The 22227-nt window shown below is 36.6% G+C and overlaps 1 protein-coding gene across 3 annotated transcripts in view; it reads left to right on the top strand.

The window, feature by feature from the left end:
• LRBA (LPS responsive beige-like anchor protein) overlaps positions 1 to 22227 on the top strand; it is a 563043-nt gene that overhangs the window by 399693 nt on the left and 141123 nt on the right. For all 3 annotated transcript variants that reach the window (XM_079771501.1, XM_079771500.1, XM_079771502.1), the window contains exons 45-46: positions 19021 to 19161; positions 20147 to 20266. In XM_079771501.1, the coding sequence (XP_079627627.1) occupies positions 19021 to 19161; positions 20147 to 20266 (261 nt within the window). The remainder of the gene's footprint in view (positions 1 to 19020; positions 19162 to 20146; positions 20267 to 22227) is intronic.

The raw sequence follows: 22227 nt of genomic DNA on the forward strand, positions 1-22227 counted from the left end.
CATAAAACAACCACAAAAACAAATACTAGATTGATTAGGTCAGTGATTTTCAACCTTTTTCATCTCATGGCACACATAAACTAATTACTAAAATTCTGCAGCACGCCGAAATATATATTTTTTTCTGTTCACACAAAAAAAGTAGGTATAATTTTGATTGATTAAAAAATAGTAATTACCTACCCTTTATGCTCCAACGTTACTTTTTTAAAAATCAGGTATCTATTCTTGTATAATACAATAAGGATTTCTGGTACCAAGATTTAACCAATCAGACCCAAACTTATTAGAGAGGTCATTAGAAAGGGTCCAAATCCTATATTATTGGGGTCCTTATGAGAAGCTTAAAAACAGACATCAAAGAAAAGAATACTATGTGGTGATAGACACAGAAATATGAGTTATATTGCCATAAGCCAAGGAATACCTGGGTTATAAGAAGCTGGAAGAAGCAAGGAAGGATCTTTCCCTAGAGGCTTCAAAGAGAGCATGGCTCTGCAAACACCTTGATTTTTGACTTCCAACTTCCAGAACTCTGAGACAATATTTATTGTTTAAGCTGCCCAGTTTATGCTATTTTGTTATAGGAGCCCTAGGAAACTAATACAGTACATACACATTTTGATTTATGTTTTACTTATAAATGAATATCTTCCTCATTGTGTAGTGCCCCTCTTTATTCCTGGTAATAATCCATGTTCTGAAGTTTACCTTTTCAGAGAGTAAATAGCCATGACAGTGCTATTTTGATTATTACTTGCAGTATATTTTTGTCATTTTTAAAAAACCTATGACTTTATATTTAAAATTTATTTTTACGGACAGCATATAATAGAGTCTTGCTTTTATAGCCCATCTGATAATCTCTGTATTTTATTAATTGGGGTTTGAGACCACTTATATTTCATGTAATTTTTATATAGTCAGTTTAATTGTACCATCTTGTTGTTTTTCAGTCCTCACATTAGTACCTTGTCTCCTTTACCTGCCTTCTTTTAGATTTAAGTGTTTTTATGATTCCATTTTATCTGCACTGTGGCTTATTACTTATGGCTTATTATATATACTCTAGAAGCCTGATGCACAAAGATTAGTGCAATAAGGGGCCTTCCTTTCCCTGGCTGCCGGCACCGCCTTCACTCTGGCCGGAGCTGCCTTTCTGCCTTCCCACACTGCCCAGTGGCCCGGAGCGGCTGGGGTGGTACGGAATGCCCCAATCCCGGCTGCTCAGCGCCTGAGTATACAAATTAACCTGCCATCTTTGTTGGGTTAATTTGCATACTCACTCCTGATTGGCTGGTGGGTATCGCGAAGGTACAGTCAATTAGCATGTTACTCTTTTATTAGGTAGAGACTAGTGGCTTGGTGCATGAAATTTGTACACATTAAAAGAGAATTAATTAGAGGAAATATTTTAATATTGCTATTTGCCCTTTCTCTACATAGAAGTGTCAGAGATGAAAGAAAATTAGTAAAATGTATATGAAAATAATATATAAATTTATTAATAAATAATCACAACATGATATAACAACAACAAAAACATGATATAAAAACAACAAAAACGTGATGTAAAAACAACACTGATACAATGACTGATAAATTGATTAAACTTATTTTAATATCTCCCTGTATACCACATTAAGAGTGAAAACACTTTCAAAGTGCTTGACTAATTTCCCTTGTGATGAAGCATTTACAACTTTAACTTTAATGTCGCACACTCTTCAAACTCAAGAGAAAGCTACATATAACTGACCATGTGCAAAAACAGGTTCAGGTAGGAATATTCCTACTCTGTCTAGAGTTTGTCCTTGTGATTTATTAATAGTAATCGCAAATGCTGGCGTCACAGGAAACTGTCTTCAAATTAATTTAAATGGGAGGCTAGTGTGTCAGATGGGACAAATCAATTCTTGGAATCAGAACAACCTCTCCTTCTGCAGATCCTGTTAATACTTCAGCTTCGATAATGTTAGGTCGCAATCTTTTGGTAATAAATCTAGTACCATTACAAAGACCCCATTTACTATTAAGATTTCTCAGTAGCATGATGATTGCACCCACTTTCAATTTTAATTTATGACACAGCATTCCTGAAGGAATAATACTATTAAGAAATTCGATGGGAAAATTTTCTATTTCAGCATCATCCGTTGAATCAATGGAATCATCACTCAAATATGTGTGAAAATCTCCATCGACTATATCCAAAATTTCTTCATTTAATTTATGAACATGCTCATTTTTAGGACAAAGAATTGCACATTTAGATATATTTTTAATATTATCAATAGATACAGTATTTTCAAAGGTAGCTTCAATAATAGATCTGTTACAAATCATTTCACAGGGGAGTTCAATAATACCCATTCCTAAATGAAAACTGCTATCCAGTTTGCCATCTCCAAGTTTTACTAACCATTCACTATAAGCAGAATCCTCTGTTCTCATATTTGTTTTAAGAGACAACTTTCTGAAACATCCCCAAACATTACAGTACTTCAAACTCGTTTGTACTATGGCTGATTGCATAGCATGTGGCACAATACTGAGACACTGTCGAAAATCCCCTCTGAGAAGGAGAACTTTCCCACCAAATGCAACATTCAAATTCATAATTTCTCTTAGTAATCTGTCTATGGCATTTATAGCATTACTGGATGCCATTGTGCATTCATCAATAATGAGAAGTTGGACCTTTTTAATGGTTTTAGCAACTTCAATCTTTATATCGAGTCTAGAAATTGAAATTTCATTTAATGGAATTGGTAATTTATATTGGGAATGAAAGGTTCTTCAACCAAGAAGTAAATTTGCAACAATTCCTGTAGACACTGTGGGTAAAACAGTACCACCACGACCTCTAATATAATGTATTAAAACTTTATACAGATATTAGAGGCCCAGTGCACAAAATTCGTGCACAGGGTGGGTGGTGTCCCTCAGCCCAGTCTGCACCCTCTCCAATTTGGTACCCCTTGAGGGATGTCCAACTGCCCATTCGGGCCTAAACAAGCAGTCGGACATCCCTCTCACAATCCAGGACTGCTGGCTCCCAACCGCTCGCTTGCCTGCCTGCCTGATTGCCCCTAACCGCTTCTGCCTGCCATCCTGATCACCCCCTAACCACTCTCCTGCCAGCCTAATCGACGCCTAACTGCTCCCCTGCCAGCCTGATTGCCCCTAACTGGCCTCCCCTGCCGGCCTGGTCACCCCTAACTGCCCTCCCCTGCCAGCCTGGTCGCCCCTAACTGACCTGCCCTGCAGGCCTGGTTGCCCCCAACTGCCCTCCCCTGCTAGCCCGGTAACCCCTAACTGCCATCCCATGCCAGCCTGGTCACCCCTAATTGCCCTCCCCTGCAGGCCTGGTCGCCCCAAACTACCTTCCCCTGCAGGCCTGGTCCCCCCCAACTGCACTCCCCTGCAGGCCTGGTTGCCCCCAAGTGCCATCCCCTGCAGGCCTGGTCCCCCCCAACTGTCCTCCCCTGTAGGCCTGGGTCCCTCCCAAGTGTCCTCCCCTGCAGGCCTGTTCCCCCCCTAACTTCCCTTCCCTGCAGGCCTGGGTCCCTCCCAAGTGCCCTCCCCTGCAGGCCTGGTCATCCCCAACTGCCCTCCCTTGCAGGCCTGGTCTCTCCCAACTACCCTCCCCTGCAGGCCTGATCCCCCACAACTGCCCTCCCCTGCAGGCCTGGGTTCCTCCCAACTGCCCTCTCCTGCAGGCCTGGGTCCCTCCCAAGTGCCTTCTCCTGCAGGCCTGGGTCACCTCCAACTGTCCTCCCCTGCAGGCCTGGTCACCCCCAACTGCCCTCCTCTGCTGGCCTGGTCACCCCTAACTGCCCTCCCCTGCAGGCCCAATCACCTACAACTGCTCTCCCCTGCCGGCCATCTTGTGTCCACATGGGGGCAGCCATCTTTGACCACATGGGGTGGCCATCCTGTGTTTGGAGTGACAGTCAATTTGCATATTAGTCTTTTATTAGCTAGGATGTTTTTCCACTACCACCTGAACCATCCAAGAAAAAGCATTTGGGATGTATACTTTGATTTTCGATGGCTGAAGTTATAGTCTGAAAGGCTGCCGACTATTCATCGTTTAGAGAATTTATCAAAACCTCTGCCTATTGTCGTTTGTACGATTCATTACATGTATTTGTATCTGTTAATAAAGGATAGTCTGGAAGTTTGAAATGTGAACATTTAATTCCATGCAATATGAATACCTCTTGAATTTCGTGAAGGGCATGCATTTTACAGTTCACACAGGCACCTTCTCTTTGGTGTGATTTCCAACAAAAATCTTCAATAAAATAAGATTTATTCTCATCCCATAATTTGTCTGCAGCAGAAGGACATCCAAACACACATATGTATGCAAAAAGTTGCCGTATTTGTTTGGGCATATTAAGGATGATTGCATCGTCAATCGTATCTTTCCAGATAGTGTCGTCGATTAATAATCCTCGATGTTTTGCAGCTTTATGAAATGTATCATAAATTACATCACCTACAGTTCACAGCTCATCAAAACTTATCACACCTTTTACATGCAGAAGCAAAAGTCTAAGGTAATATCATTCTGGTTCTCTAAAGGTCACAGTGAACAGTCTACCTAATACTTTATTCCATCCTTTTGGCATTTTCTCCACAAAAAGTTATTAAACACATAATGTTGGGGAATCTCCCAATAATAATAATTACGTGCATCGGAATCTTCTCTATTCAGTAAAAACCAAGCCATCAAAGTCGAGTTATGCCTTTTAGCCCTATCCTGACTTCAGCAAAATCATCCGTATGAAAATACAAATTTTGTTCATTTGGCAAATGAATAGCTAATCTTGTGATTGCATGAGATTGGTCATGCATTCGCATTGCAAAAAGTCTCCAAACAGCCTCAGGAGTACTCACATACCTGGAGTCAATGAAGTCCTGTACTTCGTCATGATTGATAATTTTTCCCCCAGAAATTTGTATATTTGCACAATCATGCCCTTTATAGACGTATTTAAATAAATATTTGACACGCTTAATCAATGTGCATTCTTCAACATTTATATGACATTTATATTTAAGGCACAAATATGGGTATAAGGGACAATCCAAATGTTATCGACAACTTTATTTCCAATAGACATGGTGCTACCAAATCTTCGTTTGTATTTGGAATATCTTATTAATATTTCCAGTAGTCACATTTTGAAATTCTTTTGGATATCCCCTTGAACATTTTCCATTTTCCATACATGGACTATTTGGATTTTGTATTCCACATGGTCTATGTACCATATTTGATTTTACATTTTGAAAAAGTCAAGGACACTGGTCTTCATCTGGAATTTCTGCCTTAACTATATGGTCAGTGTCATCTTCTGTTCGTAATTTGGATTCACTATCTAATATCAATAATATGTGAGCATGAGGCAGTCCGCGTTTCTGAAATTCAATGACATGAATTTTAACTATTACTTTGCCAAATAAATGGAATTTACATATATCATTTAAAAGAGCAGTCAGCTTAATATTAAAAACTCTGGCTACTAAGTCAGGACTGTTTTCAACTTTTTGCCAGTCTTGTAAATTGTTTGTAATATCTGCCCATTTGGGGTTGCACATTATGGTTATGAATAAATCAGGTTTGCCAAACTTCGTTACAATTGCCATAGCATCCTCATATTACTGCTGCATATTTCTGGGACTACCCTCAATAGATGATGGAAGTATTATCATTTTACCAATCGGCACATTGTCATTTGCAGATCTAGATGTGAGATAATCCATCAAACCACTATATTTTTCAACTCTCAACTTAGATTAGTTTGCTTTAATGAAATTTATTCGATTGGCTTTCATTTTTGAATATGAATCGACAATAAACTGTTGAGTTAATTTTCCTGCATTTAAAATAGGATTGAACATGTTCTGCACAGAGAGATAAAATCCATAATACTGCATTTGTGTGACTCGTGTCCTTACATTTTTTCTAGTAGTATTGTCAATTACATTGTTGTCTCTGAGTCTTAATGCAATATCTGTTCCCCAGCCTTTTTCACCATGTGGGAAAAAAGGATATGTCATTGCATCTATATAGGAAACAGTATACTGATTTGTTTCATTTTAGTGGCATTTGGATTATTGGGATCTGGAATGAGCGAGTCCCTTTCAAAAGGAGGTTCTCCATCTTCGTTTCTGAATATGACAGTAACTTTGGTTACACGGGTAGATATATATCTACCTGGGTCACTATTACGATTGTATTTAATCGCCATTGTTACTTCCGTGGGAGCAATACCTTTTGCAGCTGCTTCAGATTGGGCTTCCTTTTCTACCTCATGTAGCATCTTGTATGATTTTGTTAATTCGTTTATTGCATGCATGAGGTTGTTGATGTTGATCATGAGTCTTTCTGAGCAGCCTTGGTTTTCTGGCATTGCTAATCTTTTACTCATCGCTTTGGCCATATCCAAAATATAGAGTTGAGCAAACTTCTGAGAAACACCATCCGAAGGATGTAAAGTTCCAGTACAGTGATAAACTTGTCCATGTATTCTAAAACAGTATGGCCCATATCCTGATGGTGATGCAATATTTGCACCCATTGAAGCAAAAGCAAAAGAACTATTTATTGAACGAATATTTTCCATGCAATTTTTACTGTCAGAATCTTCATTTATCATTAAATTTTTAAAATATTCTGGGGATTCTGGAAAATGTATATCATTTGGACAAACTTTACCTTTGCTACAACATCGAGTAAATTTTCCATCAGATGGTTTTTCATCAGAGAAATTTAGTGATAGGAAAAATTGACATCTAACAGTCATTCCACCACAATTATGTTCGATAATTGCATCCTCATTTACTCCATTTTCGCTGTGAAGGCAGTTCCTGCCAGTATTGGTAGTACTTGTTGATGACTGTTTTTTAGATATATTCTGTCGATGCCGCTGCCTTCTTTCAGCTTCAGAGGCGTGTTGGTCTTCAGACATTTTCTTTCGATGACGCCGGCTTCTTTTGGCTGCAGAGCTACATTGTGCCAATTGTTGGTCTTCAGATACATTCTGTCGCCAATGTCGGCCTCTTTTGGGTTCAGAGGTACGTTGTGCTAATAGTTGGTCTTCAGACATTTTCTGTCGATAACACCGGCTTCTTTTGGCTGCAGAAGTATGTTCTGCCAATCGTTGATCTTCAGATACATTCTGTTTCCGATGCTGGCTTCTTTCGGCTTCAGAGGAACGTTGTGCTAATAGATGCTCTTCAGACATACTCTGTTGACGCTGTCACTTTCTTTTGGCTGCAGAGGTACGTTGTGCCAATCGTTGGTCTTCAGACATATTCTGTTGATGCCGCCGCTTTCTTTTGGCTGCAGAGGTATGTTGTGCCAATCGTTGGTCTTCAGACATATTCTGTCGCCGACGCTGGCTTCTTTCAGCTTCAGAGATACCTTGTGCCAATAGTTCGCCTTCAGATACATCCTGTCACCAACAATGGCTTCTTTCAGCTTCAGAGGTACTTTGTTCCAATAGTTTGTCTTTAGACATATTCCCTCCTCCTTGCTGTCAGGGTCCGGGGTGCAGATGAATGGGATTCCTGGCTAGCAGGCCCCTGACAGCAACCCGACCAACTGCCGATTCTGTGAGGAATGGGGCTCCCTCCTCCCTCCTGTCAGGGTCTGGTTTGAAGGCCAGCCATGCCCCTGATCTCACAAGACCCAGAGTTCACCACGCCCGGCTGGCCGGGGCCCACATTTCAGTTTCTGGCCCCCACAGGCCTCCCTTCCATCCAGGCCTCTTCAGACCCAGTCTGTTTTGTTTCCATCTCTCCATCCCAGTCTCTCCAAATCTCTGTCTCTGTTTTTCTCAGCAGTCCTCCAGGCCTCCCTGCCTCCCTGTCTCCCTCTTCCTCTTTCCTGGCTGGGAGGGGGTAGGGCCAGTAGGGGAAGCTCCACCCTCTGCCTGCCCTGGGGCCTCATTCTGAAAGAGGCTCCGAGAGCAAGCTGGGAGGGAGGGAAAGAAAGGGAGAAAAGGCTGTGAGCTGGTGGGCACTGTGTGTGTCTGTGCATGTGTGTGTGGTTGTGAGTGAGTGTGAGTGCTGGCCCCGCCTCCCCCGCCCCCATCCCTGCTGCCACAAGTCCCCACCCACCAGAGCCTGCTGTGCGTGCAGCCTGGGCGTTAGGTCGAGCCTTCGGTCATTTTGGATGTTACGGACCCTGACTCTCTCTATATATAGATAATTTAGTGGTATATTGTTTGAAATATACACTTTTAACTTATGACAGTCTATCTTCAAATTATATAATACAACTGCATGTTTAGTTTTCAAACCTCATAACAGTATCCTCTTATTCTCTCTATTCCAGCCTTTGGAGCTATTGTTCTCACTTTTCAACTAATTATTCTCTAAACTCAATACATTGTTACTAGTTTTGCTTCAGATAGCCATCTTCTAAAGCAGTAAAAATAAGAAAAAAAAGTTTATGTTTACCCTGAGTATTACCCTGTCTGATAATCTTTATTTCTTTGTATGGATGTATATTTTAATCCCTTCTATATATTCTAAAATTTTTAATTAATATTTCTTGAAGTGCATGTCTTCTAGTAATTAATTGTTTCAATTTTATTTTAATCTCAAAGTATTTCATATTGATTTTAAACAATATTTTCACTGGGTGCAGAACTCTAGATTGACAGGTATTTGGGGAGCAATAATATTTTTAAGGTGACTTTTTACTGTCTTCTGACTGGCCTAGTTACTGATAAAAGTTTGTATTATTCTTATAATTTTGTTTCTTTCTGTTTAATAATGTTTACTTATTTTTCTTTACTCTGGCTTTAAGACTTGTTTCTTTATCTTTGATTTTCAGCTCTTTGATTATGATCTCTCTTCTACATTTGTTTGTTTTGTTTTCCTGCTTTGAGTTTTAAGAGTTTCTTGAATCTGTAGTTTATTTCTTGTTATTAATTTTGAAAATTACTTATTCATTGCTTAGATATTTCTTTTGTTCTTTTATATCTTTCCTCCCTCTGAGACTCCAAGTACATCTATATTAGAATCTCTGATTTTGTCTCATAGCTCTTGGCTACTCAATCCTATTTGTGTTTTCATTTTTATTCTTCATTTTAGATCATTTCTATTAACCTACCTTCAGACTTATTATTTACTTAGCTGTGTCCAGTCTTTGAGCAGACTAAGCTCATCAAAATAATTCTTCACCTCTGATACTTATTTCAAGCATTTATATTCGATTCTTTTTCTATAGTTTTCAGCTCTGCTGAAATTCCCACCTGTTTATATAAGTTTTCCACCCTTCCACTGGATCTTTTAATTTATGAATTACAGTTATTTTAAATAATCTGCAAGGTACTTCTAACCATCTCTATTATCTCTCAGACTAGTTCTTTTGATTGCTTTATCTGTTCATAATGAGTCATTATTTTTCTGTAATATTCTAATTGTCTGATAGTTTTTGGTTGACTGCCAGCAGAGATCTGATGTGAATACTATTTTATGCCTAGAAATGTGGGTGCCTCCTCTTATGTCAGGCAGTTTGTGTTGGGAGTTCAGTCATCCTAGTTAGTAGATGAGCTTGGTTGAGTTTGTTATTATCATTATTACCTTCATTGCAACATAGACTTCTAATTCCTCCACTTGAGTTTGTACTTCACAAGAGCCCTGCGGTGCTGTTCCTGCTCAGTCTTTTAGCAGAACCTCTGTACCTGTGCCACAGAGAAGTTTTTCTTTCTCTTTCTTGCTTTTTTCTAGGAGTAGATTGCTATTGTCATTCATTGCCATGCTTGTGGTAGAGGTAAGGCAACCTTTCCTATCCTATATAATAAAAGCCTAAGTGGCATCACACCCTCGTGCTACATCATCACAAGATGGCTGCCACAAGATGGCCACCACAAGATGGCTGGCAGGTGGGGGGGGCAGTTGGGGGGGACCAGGCCTGCAGGGAAGGGCAGTTGGGGGCGATCGGGCCAGCAGGGGAGCAGTTAGGCATCAATCAGGTCAGCAGGGGAGCAGTTAGGGCAGTGGTCGGCAAACTGCGGCTCGCAAGCCACATGCGGCTCTTTGGCCCCTTGAGTGCGGCTCTTCCACAAAATACCACGGCCTGGGCAAGTCTATTTTGAAGAAGTGGCGTTAGAAGAAGTTTAAATTTAAAAAATTTGGTTCTCAAAAGAAATTTCAATCGTTGTACTGTTGATATTTGGCTCTGTTGATTAATGAATTTGCTGACCACTGGGTTAGGGGGTGATCAGGCTGGCAGGCAGAAGTGGTTAGGGGCAATCAGGCAGGCAGGCAGGCGAGCAGTTAGGAGCCAGCGGTCCCAGATTGTGAGAGGGATGTCCGATTGCCAGTTTAGGCCTGATCCTGCCTAAACCGGCAGTCGGACATCCCCCAAGGGGTCCAAGATTGGAGAGGGTGCAGACCAGTCTGAGGGACACTCCACCCCCCCCCTAATGCACAAATTTCATGCACTGGGCCTCTAGTCTGTTATGATATGGGTGTGTGTTTTTTTAGTGTGTTTTTTCTTGTTTTCTCAAATCTATGAGTTGCTCAGCTAGTTTCTGGATTTCTTTCAGAGGGATTGTTCCATATGTAGATATAGGTTAGGTTTCTCTTAGAAGGACACCTTCTTGGACTGGAACTTCTGATTTTAATGGTCTTATATGATTCTGTTTACAAATGGATAGGTTTTGATATATCAGCTTTGTGCATCTTGATTGTTTATCATTTTCATAATTACTTTTTTTTCCAGTTTTTCTTGCATTGTTAACATTGGGGTTATGCTAGCATTTACCTCAACACTGGCATTGGATTAAAATATTATTTTAATCCATTTATGTACCTGTCTCAAATTCAGATAAAAACCTATAGTAAAAATCACTTAATATGAACCATAGGTGAATAATAAGTGTGAAGGCATTGCTATTAAATCTACCAATATGAGCGTTTGAAATGATTTAGATTCTACATAGGCATAATAAATAAAATGAAATACTTTCTTTTCCGCAAGATGTGTTTGTTAAATTGAAATAGTATAGTGAGTGCATGTTTAATGCTACTTGCAAGAAAGTGTGTTTTAAAGGGCTTAGAAACTGCTCTGGTACTTGAGAACAAAAGTGCTTACAGACAGTCCTCGGGTTACGTTGGACTCGACGTACGTTGTTTTGTGGTTACGTCGCCATCTCTCATTTATTTACTTAAAAAAAAGTTCTGTCATTTTGATATATGTATATATGTGCTTCATGTTTTTTATTATTTATTTACCACAAGTAAAGGTCAGGAATTGTTATCCTTTTAAATTTCTTTTACTGTTTCACTTTTTTACTGCTGTGTATGTGCTCCATGTGAGTGACGTAGGTGCTTATGTAGGTGGGTTCTGACTTATGGCAAAAATCACGTTATGTCACGCGGTAGGAACGGATCTCGGATGTAACCTGAGGACCTACTGTATTTGTTAACTCTAAAAGCCACACTTTAGAGTTAACAAATACAGAGTTAATAAAAATTACACTGGTGTGCCAGTGGAATTTTTTTCTTGACAGTATTAAATAAAATGTAGAGTGCATGAAGAAAAGTACCAATCTATTTCAACCATATATAGCATTTGACAAAATACCTTAAAAGCCAAGGTTGCATAAATGCTGATCAGGCTATTTGTTGCAATTGCCATTTAGATAAAAGAGCTGTTATAACTGACACAAAATAGTTGCTGTACCTCCTAACAGTGGCAACATTGCTTAAATGACAGAGGCTCTTTCTTTATTTTCTTCTCTTGGGCTGTAGGGGAGAAAGGCAGGTGGTGGAGATGCACAGAATAAAATTCATTTGGGTTCATGGATGGGGGTATACATATTTAAAAGTTAAGAGGAGTGTAAAGCAATACACTGTGATGCAATACTTATCTTTTTTGTTTACTTTTTTTTAAATAAAAGCTGTTTTTGCCATGCATAATTTTGGTGTCCCAAGACAAAATACCCATATTCCCAATTATAAAACCTCCACTAAGTGATATTCACATAAAAAACGTAAATTGTATTTTTTCAAAGACAATCTAAACCTCCCATGAAAGGATTCTAATGGCCTTACAGATTTGGCACCAATATTTTCATCAATCTACACAATCCAGATCATTTTAGGCTTTATAGTCAATTTAGTTAGAGTCTGCTCTGGATCTTGCCCCTGTCACTGGCTTGGTAACCAACCAACAATAGTCATCTAACTTCTCCCAGACTTATTTTTTTCACTGGTAATTTGGGAATGCTAATAGGTTTTTGTATTAAGGGATTGTTATGAATGTAATGATATAATTTATATGAGACTTGAGCACCATCGTTTATATCCAATAAATAGTAGCATTGGCATTAAATAGAATGGTCCTTTTAATCTGCATATCATAGTTATTTCCTGTAATCTTTTAAAACCAAATTGTTACCATCTTTTATGATGTCACATTTCCTGATAGTTCACCCTCTTTCATTTTCTAAGTTAGATGAAACTAACATTTAATCTGATATTTTTATAACAAAAACCATTTAATTCATATAGCATTAAGTCAACCACTTTTTCTTTTCTTTTTTTTTTTTTTTTACCCCTTCCCCCCCTAGTTTTTAGCAGTGGCTCTCTTTCAACATCTACAGACCTTCCCTCTTCCAGGAAAGAATAAAATAATGTATGACCTCTTTTGTCCATGACCTCATAAATGCTGTAGGACGGGCTTTATATGTAGTCAGATAATTAAAGGATGTTTCCAATTTCCTAATCATACCGAATGAAGATGACATTGGCAGATGGCTTTAGGCCAGTCATTAAGATCCTAAAGTAGCCATGCTTTGTTTGCCCTTCCTGAGGCACTTTTGACATCTCTCCTATATTCCTATATACACACAAAATCTTTATGAGACACTCTCCCTTAGCATTTACAAAGGCCCTATTTCTGAGTTTTTATGCTCTAGAATGATTTACTTATTTGTTTGTTTGCTTATTTTCTTTCTTCTTTCTTTCATCTTCTCATCCTCATGCTTAGGGTCCATTGCTTCTCATGCTCATGTTAGGGTCCATTGATTTTTCTAAAGAAAGCCTTCATAGAAAGATGTAAAAACCTCTTTGCAGACTTGGATTTTAAAAGAGAAGTTTGTTAACTCAAGCAGATTTCTGCTATATGAAATTACTCAGATTTCTTGTCAATTCCCTATAATTTCCTTACTCTAAGTAACTATAATCATGGTCCAGCAGTTGGAATTTTTCACGTCTGCAAGGTTGGTATAAAATGGAACAATTCACACATAAATCTCAAAAGGAAGAAGGAATTATGGTGACAGTGATGATAGCAATTACAACATTAATAGCAATTGTACTTATTGAGGACCTTCTTTGTGCCAGGATTGCTTCTTAGCCTTTACATGTATTATTAGCCTTTAAATCAATCCATTAAATAAATATCATTTCAAATAGGGTAAGAAATGGGGAATTTGTTGAAATTAGGAAGAACAATTTGTAGTACAACAGTTTTAGATGGATAAAATGGCCCAAAGACCAGATTTTGAGAACTAGGTTTTTGTCTCAGATTTATATTGATTTTCAACAATATTACTCAAAATACTTCTTGTCTTCATTATTAAAATAGTGATATCTAGCTAACATATTTATTGCAAGAATGCATAATAATATTTTATAAATTGTAAAATGTAAGTTGGAGATATTATTCTTAATTATATAACTTCAGGTGAGATTTCCTGAAATTTTAAAAAAGAAAAACTTCGAATGTATCAATATAAAAGCCTTTTCTTTTTTTTTTTAATTTTAATACATTTTTATTGATTTCAGAGAGGAAGGGAGAGAGAGAGAGAGAGAAACATCAATGATGAGAGAGAATCATTGATTGGCTGCCTCTTGCATGTCCCTCACTGGGGATCGAGTCCGCAACCCGGGCATGTGCCCTTGACCGGAATCGAACCCGGGACCCTTCAATCTGCAGGCCGACGCTCTATCCACTGAGCCAAACCAGCTAAGACAAAAGCCTTTTCTTTTTACCACTAACTTTTAGTAGTGATTATATGAGAGTCTGTTGTGTGCCCTTGATGGGGTCTGTAAATCCAAAACTATTTTTAAAATTAATGTAGTAGAAGATGATTGCAGCATACTTGACATTTAATATAATTTCATAGTAAAATTTGAGCGCCCTTTGGACTTTTGTGAAGTAATTTGGCTTTGCTTATATTCTTGAGGTAAGTGTTTTGGGGGGACTATTGTGTACTATTAGGCTTCTGACATATAATGCACAGTATAAGTACTATATGTACCAATGGAGGATTATGATGTTTTATTACATTCTTTTCTAATAGACTCCACTCATCTCATCCGGCTTGTTTAATGGATTTTTAAAAAATATTCTTTTTTAAAAAAAATCTTTATTGTTAAGAGTATTACAGATACCACCCTTTGTTTTCCCCCTTGCTCCTCTCCACCTGGTTCCTGCCCCAGGCCTTCACCACCCTATTGTCTGTGTCCATAGGTAATGCATATATGCATACAAGTTCTTTGGTTAATCTCTTCCTGCGCCTCCTACCCCTTCTCTCTGAGATTCTTCAGTCTGTTCCATGTTTCCATGCCTCTGATTCTATTTTATTCATCAGTTTATTTTGGTCGTTAGATTTCGTTTATTTTGATTTTTAGATTCAATTGTTGATAAATATTTATTGCCATTTTATTGTTCATTTTTTCGTCTTCCACCTCCTCCTCTCCCCCCGCTCCTCCTTCTCCTTCTCTTCCTTCTTCTCCTAAAGAATACCCTTCAACATTTCATGTAATACTTGTTTGATGGTGATGAACTCCTTTAGCTTTTCTTGTCTGTGAAGCTCTTTATCTGACCTTCAATTCTAAATGATAGCTTTGCTGGATAGAGTAATTTTGGTTGTAGGTCCTTGCTTTTCATCACTTTGAATATTTCTTGCCACTCCCTTCTGGCTTGCAAAGTTTCTGTTGAGAAATCAGCTGGTAGTCATATGGACACTCCCTTATAGGTAACTAATTGCTTTTCTCTTGCTGCTTCTAAGATTCTCTCTTTGTACTTTAACTCTTGGCATTTTAATTATGATGTGCCATGGTGTGGGCCTCTTTGGGTTCCTCTTGTTTGGGACTCTTTGTGCTTCCTGGAATTGTATGTCTCTTTCTTTCACCAGGTGGGGGCAGTTTTCTGTCACTATTTCCTCAAATAGGTTTTCAGTATCTTGCTCTCTCTCTTCCCTTCTTCTGGCAGTGCAAATGTTGGTATGCTTGAAGTTGTTCCAGAGGCTCCTTATACTATCTTCATATTTTTGGATTATTTTTTCTTTTTGCTCTTCTGATGGGGTGTTTTTGCTTCCTCATATTCCAAATCATCTAACTGAATTATTCAGTAAGTGTTTGCTTAATTTCTGACTGGTCCTTAAGTAAAATAAACTGAAAAATAATTATTACTAATAATTTGCTATGTGACAGGCACTGAGCTGGGCACTTTACATGCAATATTTTTGTTATCCTAATAGTTAGAAAAGTTGCTTCTCAAATAAGGTAGTAAGGTATTTTAATTGTAATACTCTTAAAAACCTGATTTAGGAAGTTTTTTTTTTTAATACATCTGGTTCTGAAGGGTATCATTACTATATCTCAAACAGAATACTTAACACTCTACCACATTTGGCAGTTTTGCTATTTGTGAGATTAAAATATCATAGGTACAGTGATTTTTTTGTTGTTGCTGTTTCTACATTTTTAAGACTTTTGGTACTCTATTTTCTTTAATTTGTCTTGTCTTACTATAATCCAAGTTACTTCCATGTTCTTAAATTTAATGTTTGTGTTGGTAGTCCTTATACTTTAATTTTTAAATAATTTTATTTCAAGGTTCTTTTATTATTTTGTAGATTTAAAAATCTTATATAACTCTTTTTGTTAGTTTCATGTAAAGTTTGTAATTATTTTTTTATATTCTAGGGTTATTTATGTTTATGTCATTATGAACTTGAATACACCTCTCTAATCAATTCTTGTTTTTTGTTGATTTTTTTTTCCAGGAAGTTGTTATCATTTTAAATGACCAATATTTTTGCTCTTATTCCTTTAATCAATTTGCTGATTTTAAAATATCTTTAGCCAACGTTTTACAGTTAAATTGTACAAAGAGCTCCCTATAGGATGATAGTGCTCTGCATTTTTCTGAATTATACTCTATTGATACTCGTGATATACTGTATAAGAGTAATTCTCAGCATTTAATTTTACTTCTTTATAGAAATTAATAAACATCTTGAAATGCTGATTTAGACAATGTTTTAAAAATGCTATGATGCACTTTGGTGTGTGACAGACTCTTGCTTAGTTAAATGTTTTGCTGCATTATAGCATAGTTGGATTCAGCTCATCTTTTAAAGCAGTTGTCAGAAAAATATGGGCCAGCATGGTAGAATGTATTAGCTCAATACATTGTCTCCATTTTATTATGAAGCTGCTGAGGAAGCTGTGATATACAGCACTGTCATTACAGATCTATTGTTAAGACGGTTCCACAGCCTTCTTTGTACCGCCATTAATTTATAGCAGTAAACAATATGTAGCCTTCCAACTGCAGCAAAGCAGAATCTTTTAATGAGGTGGATGTTATTACCACAATAAATCAGTGCTTTCGCGTAATGTATAATTCAATGTGTGTATTCCCACTGTAACTTCTCTGAGTAAGCTGATAGTGTATCATTGTCATTGCACAGCTCCACTGTTTTTTTGTGTGTTTTTTTTTAACCTTCTTTTATTTGGGGACTTCTTTTTTATATGCTTGCAAATAAATGTGGTATGTCTTGATAGCTGTCCTGGAGCAGGCTTCAGAAACCAACTGTAACAATAACAGCTAGAATCAATACTGTGGGTTCTACCTATATGGATCTCTGCGCAATGCCGTTTTTTTTAGATGCTAGTGAAATCAATCTTAATTGGTTTTAGCATTATATTCAAGAAACGTGATTCTATAACTATTGATTTTGGGGGTGCACTCATTTGGAGAGTAATAAAAATGGGAGCAGATAAAGTGAATACTTAATATGCTGCAGAACCATACAAAAGGAGCATTGATTCTATTTTTAATTCACATAATTTGTCTTTGAATGATTTTATTTCTTTTTTCCTTTTGCATAGCTCAGTCTTTAGGGACAACAACTAAAATTCATTTAAAGGCATTCAAAATTGGTTCTGTAACAGAGATTTCTTGGAGTCAGTTTCATTCCTAACTGGCATAAATTTAGTAAATCAGATATGATTCTTTTGTGCAGAAACTAATGCTTTAAAAGGTGGCATTTTAACTTAGTATATTGTATACTGATTTAAAATGCTAATCAGCTAAAGATTTAAAAAAATTTGCTTGTAACATAAAACAGTCGCTTAAAATACAGTGTGATTAGAATCTTTTAAAGCTATTGAAGAGAATGGTACTAAAAATAAATAGGAGCTTTGAAAAAAATAGTTAACTTAAAAAAAGATAGCTAAACTGATGCTTTAAAAATCTTGCTTAAAATCCCATATTAACATGAAAAGCAGTTTAAAGACTAATTTAACATTGCTTTATATTCAATAGAATCTTTCTGAATACAGCTATTTTAAAACCAATATCAAAATTTATTTTAATATTTCCCCCATTAATAATCAGATATTTTCTTTCTCTTATAAATGAGGAGTGACTAATTCATAGGTCTTCATTAAAGAAAGTGATTTGATTTTTTAAAAAAAATAATAGGTGTTTTCTAAAGGTCAGAATGATTTATTAGAATGAATTTACTTAAAGCAATTGATCTTAACATCATTTCAGCCCTTAGACCCCTTTGAAAATCTTAAGAACACTCTGTATATTTTTCTTAAGAAAATGTACATGTGTATAATCACACAAAATTTTGCATACTGTTTAGTGTGTTCCCTGAATAACAGCAGCAGCAATAATAACAACATAAGCTAACATTTATAAAGCTTCTTATCTTATGCCAAGTAATGTGCTGGCTCTTTACAGGCTATTGTTTCATTGAAATTTTACTCCAGTTCTAAAGATAATCTCAAAAATAATAGGTAGCATTCATTGGATGTTGTCATGCATGGTTTGTAGGATTTTACCTGTACTGACTCATTAATTTTTTAAAATTATTTTTAATCCTCACCAAAGGATATGTTTTTTGTTGATTTTTGTGAGAGAAGAAGGGGTTCGAGAGATAGAGAAACATTGATTTGTTGCCTACTCAAGTGCCCCAACTGGGGATTGAACCCACAACCTTGGTATGCGCCCTGACCAGGAATTGAACCCACCACCTTTTGGTGCACAGGGCAATGCTCAAACATTGTGCTAGCTGACCAGGGCTATACTGACTCATTTTATTTTCCAAAATAACCTTCTAACTTGGCACTATTATAACTCCAGTAAGCCCCCTGTAATCTGTGTACCATTCTTTCTATGTAATGTATTTTTTTATATTTCATGCAGGCATATTTTCCCCTTAAGTTCTGATTTTACTCATCTTCGTAGAAATTTCTACATTTAATCCCCTTTTCACACAATTTCCTTGCTCACTCCCATTTTATTCCATCCTCTTTTCAGAACTTCTTATAAATTAATCCTCTAGCTTCAGGATTCTGTTTCTGGTTGTTGCTTCTAAATAACTAAGTAGAATTTTATAGGTGCTTTCCAAAATATTATATAGCTAATATTTACTTCATATAATTGTCTTTTTAAAAATACTTTTTATGGGCTGATTAAAGACACTTATTCAATAGAAACTAGACTTATTGAGAAATGACTGATTTCTCCATTCAATTATATGTGTATGTTTAACCTACGTTGAAAATGTTTGTTTTTCCACCTACTGTCAGAACGTAACAATCTGTTTTAATTTAAATAATACACATAGTTTTTAATTCACTTTCAAACTTGCTAATAGGACAACATTTTGAGGAGTGAAAGTGATAAAGGATGCTTACATTTGTGTTCTTGTTTTTCCTCCCCATTGGCAGCCAGTAGGAGCTTTGAATCCAAAAAGAGCAGCGTTCTTTGCAGAGCGTTATGAATCATGGGAAGATGATCAAGTTCCAAAGTTCCACTATGGTACTCATTACTCAACTGCAAGTTTTGTTCTTGCATGGCTGCTAAGAATAGTAAGTTCAATTTGAATAATAAACCTTGAATAAATTCATGTTGTGGAGAATATGCCGTGATTAAAAATCAGCATCTTTTTTGAATGCTAAATTTTTTTCAGTGATTAAGGTTCTAGTTGTAAGTATCTCTGTATCCCTCTTGGTATGTATTACTGTAGAATTGCCTTAAAAATGTTTCACCTCTAACTGTGTGAATTTTTCCCTTAAATTTGCCTCTTCAAATGATAGATACCTTAGAAGATTCTAGATTGTATCATAGGTTATATTCAAATGTTGTTTTTTAAAATAAATGAAATTTAATTAACATAGACATATATTCATATATTTTGGAATTTCATTTGCCCCAAATGGAATAAGGTATATTTATAAGTTACACCAAGGCTGCCTTGTATTGATAATATATTGGTTAAACAAGAAATGTTTCTGTAAAATTGAAAGGTGATTCATCTACTAGAAAGTAATTTCTTTGGGAAAGCATTAGCAGCACATCATTAATTAAAGCTTGTTAGAAGGGTACAGGCAGACATAAATCCTAGAAGTAATTTATAGTGCTTAGCTAATTTCAAGCAATTATCCACTAATATGTGTTTAAATGTTCTTTAACTAAGAGGAGGCTTTTAAATCTTCCAAACATTTTTCTTTTCTTAATCATAAATTAAATATTGAGCCATAACAATAGGAAAATTACATATTGGACAATTTCCCTGTACTATGAAGAAAATACCATCTAATTTATGTCTGAATGTTATTAATAAACTATTCTTGGAAAGAAGAGTGTTTAAAATATGTAACACATACCAAATTTTGGGAATAAGTCTTTGGAAAGAGAAGTAATTTGAGGACATTAATGTAATAATTTAGGTATACTTCCCATTCAATGCCTATTACTAGCTAATGCATATTAGTCATTAGAATATTTAGATGTAAAGATTTATAAAAACCACATTTTTATGCATGATGGATTTTTTCAATTGCTTATTTTTAGGAACCCTTCACAACATATTTCCTAAATTTGCAAGGAGGGAAATTTGATCATGCAGATCGAACTTTTTCATCCATTTCCAGAGCTTGGCGAAACAGTCAGCGTGATACATCTGATATTAAGGTACAGAAACATTTCATTTCACAATTATTGCCCGTGTATCCCTTGTTGAATGATTGTGGGCAATTTTTCTCTAGCAGTACAGTCTTTTTACTGAAGATAAGCTTCAAAGAATGAGGTCTCAGTTAAGTGGCCAAGCACCACTATACGGAATTTGTGTCTCTCTCTTCTGTGTCTGATCTCTGCCTGTCTCTATCTGTATGCATGTCTGTCTCTTTATCTCTTGTCTCTTTCTTTAGTTGTGGAATGGTTGTTTTCTTCCCCCTTTTTTTTAAAAAGGAAGTCTATTATGGATGTAATGCAGCTTGCTCAATGGAATTCCAAATTCAACAACAACAAAAAAGATATATAGTCAGAAATATATTATGAGGAAGATCTCAGACTTTTATTTTGTTTTATTTCAAGGATCTCATATCTATATCCTTTTTAAAATATAAATAATACATTTTTATTGATTTCAGAGAGGAAGAGAGAGAGAGAGATAGAAACATCAGTGATGAGAGAGAATCATTAATCAGCTGCCCCCTGCACGCCCCACCCTGGGGATCGAGAGCCCGCAACCTGGGCATATGGCCTGACCGGAAATCGAACCGTGACCTCCTGGTTCATAGGTCGACGCTCAACCACTGAGCCATGCCAGCCAGCCCCCATGTCTCTATTCTTAAAAGAATTATCTTTGACCTGCTTCTGGTTCTAAATGCATACCTGACCCTGTTTGGTATAGGATTGCATTATTATTGAGGAGAAATAAGAGTTCTCTTATCTATATGTTCACTACTGTAAGAGATCAAAAACTTTGCATAATTAGCTAATATAACCCTTCCTAGTCTTTTTTTTGTACGCTCAGAAGTACAGAATTTTATTTTCATAATAATTGTGTCTCTTTCAGTAAAATATCAATGTTATATGTTGTTGAATATAATGAGATATGTCTATGGTTGTAAAGCTCCTTATAGTCTCATAAAAGTATAAGAATTATACATAGATTATTATACTATATGTGAGAAAATGGTAAGTACCCTATGAGATATATTGGAGTTCAAAAGAGAAGTTACATTACTAATGTTTATGTTACTAAAGAGTACTTAAAAGTTCAATATAATGATAATTATATTTTACTTTTTAAAAAAATATATTTTATTGATTTTTTTACAGAGAGGCAGGGAGAGGGATAGAAAGTTAGAAACATCGATGAGAGAGAAACATGGATCAGCTGCCTCCTGCACACCCCCTACTGGGGATGTGCCCACAAACAAGGTACATGCCCATGACCGGAATCGAACCTGGGACCTTTCAGTCCGCAGGCCGACGCTCTATCCACTGAGCCAAACCGGTTTTGGCTATATTTTACTTTTTAGGTGTGGTACTTAACAGTCTGTAAAATGTATTCACATGCTTTGTCTTATTTAGAGTATATTATTGCTTATATTAAAGATATTTTACTAAAGATTTTGTCATATGCAGAAATAATCATAGATATTGGGACATCTGTAGAATTTTTTTATATCACTAATAATGTACTATGTAATACTCTTGCAATTATATAGCATACTCTTTAAGAATCATCAGTAGATAATTTCAAAATGTACACTGAGTGGCCAGATTATTATGATCTCTGAACGTATAGTAATCTGGCCATTCTGTGTGTGTGTGTGTGTGTGTGTGTGTGTGTGTGTGTGTGTGTATGTATTAGAGGCCCGGTGCATGAATTCGTGCATGGGTGGGGTCCAGCCAGCCTGGCCAGGGGGAGGGGACACGGGCAGTTGACCGGCCTGCCTACTGGTCGAACTCTTGGTCGAGGGGACAATTTGCATATTAGCCTTTTTTATATAGGATATACACTGAGTAGCCAGATTATTATGCATTCAGAGATCATAATAATCTGGCCACTCAGTGTATATTAGATAACAGTAAATGAGAATAACAGATTTAATAGTTTTTATTTTTAAAAAATATATTTTTAT

This window comes from Cnephaeus nilssonii (genome assembly GCF_951640355.1).
Source record: "Cnephaeus nilssonii genome assembly, chromosome: 5".
Taxonomy (NCBI): Eukaryota; Metazoa; Chordata; class Mammalia; order Chiroptera; family Vespertilionidae; genus Cnephaeus; species Cnephaeus nilssonii.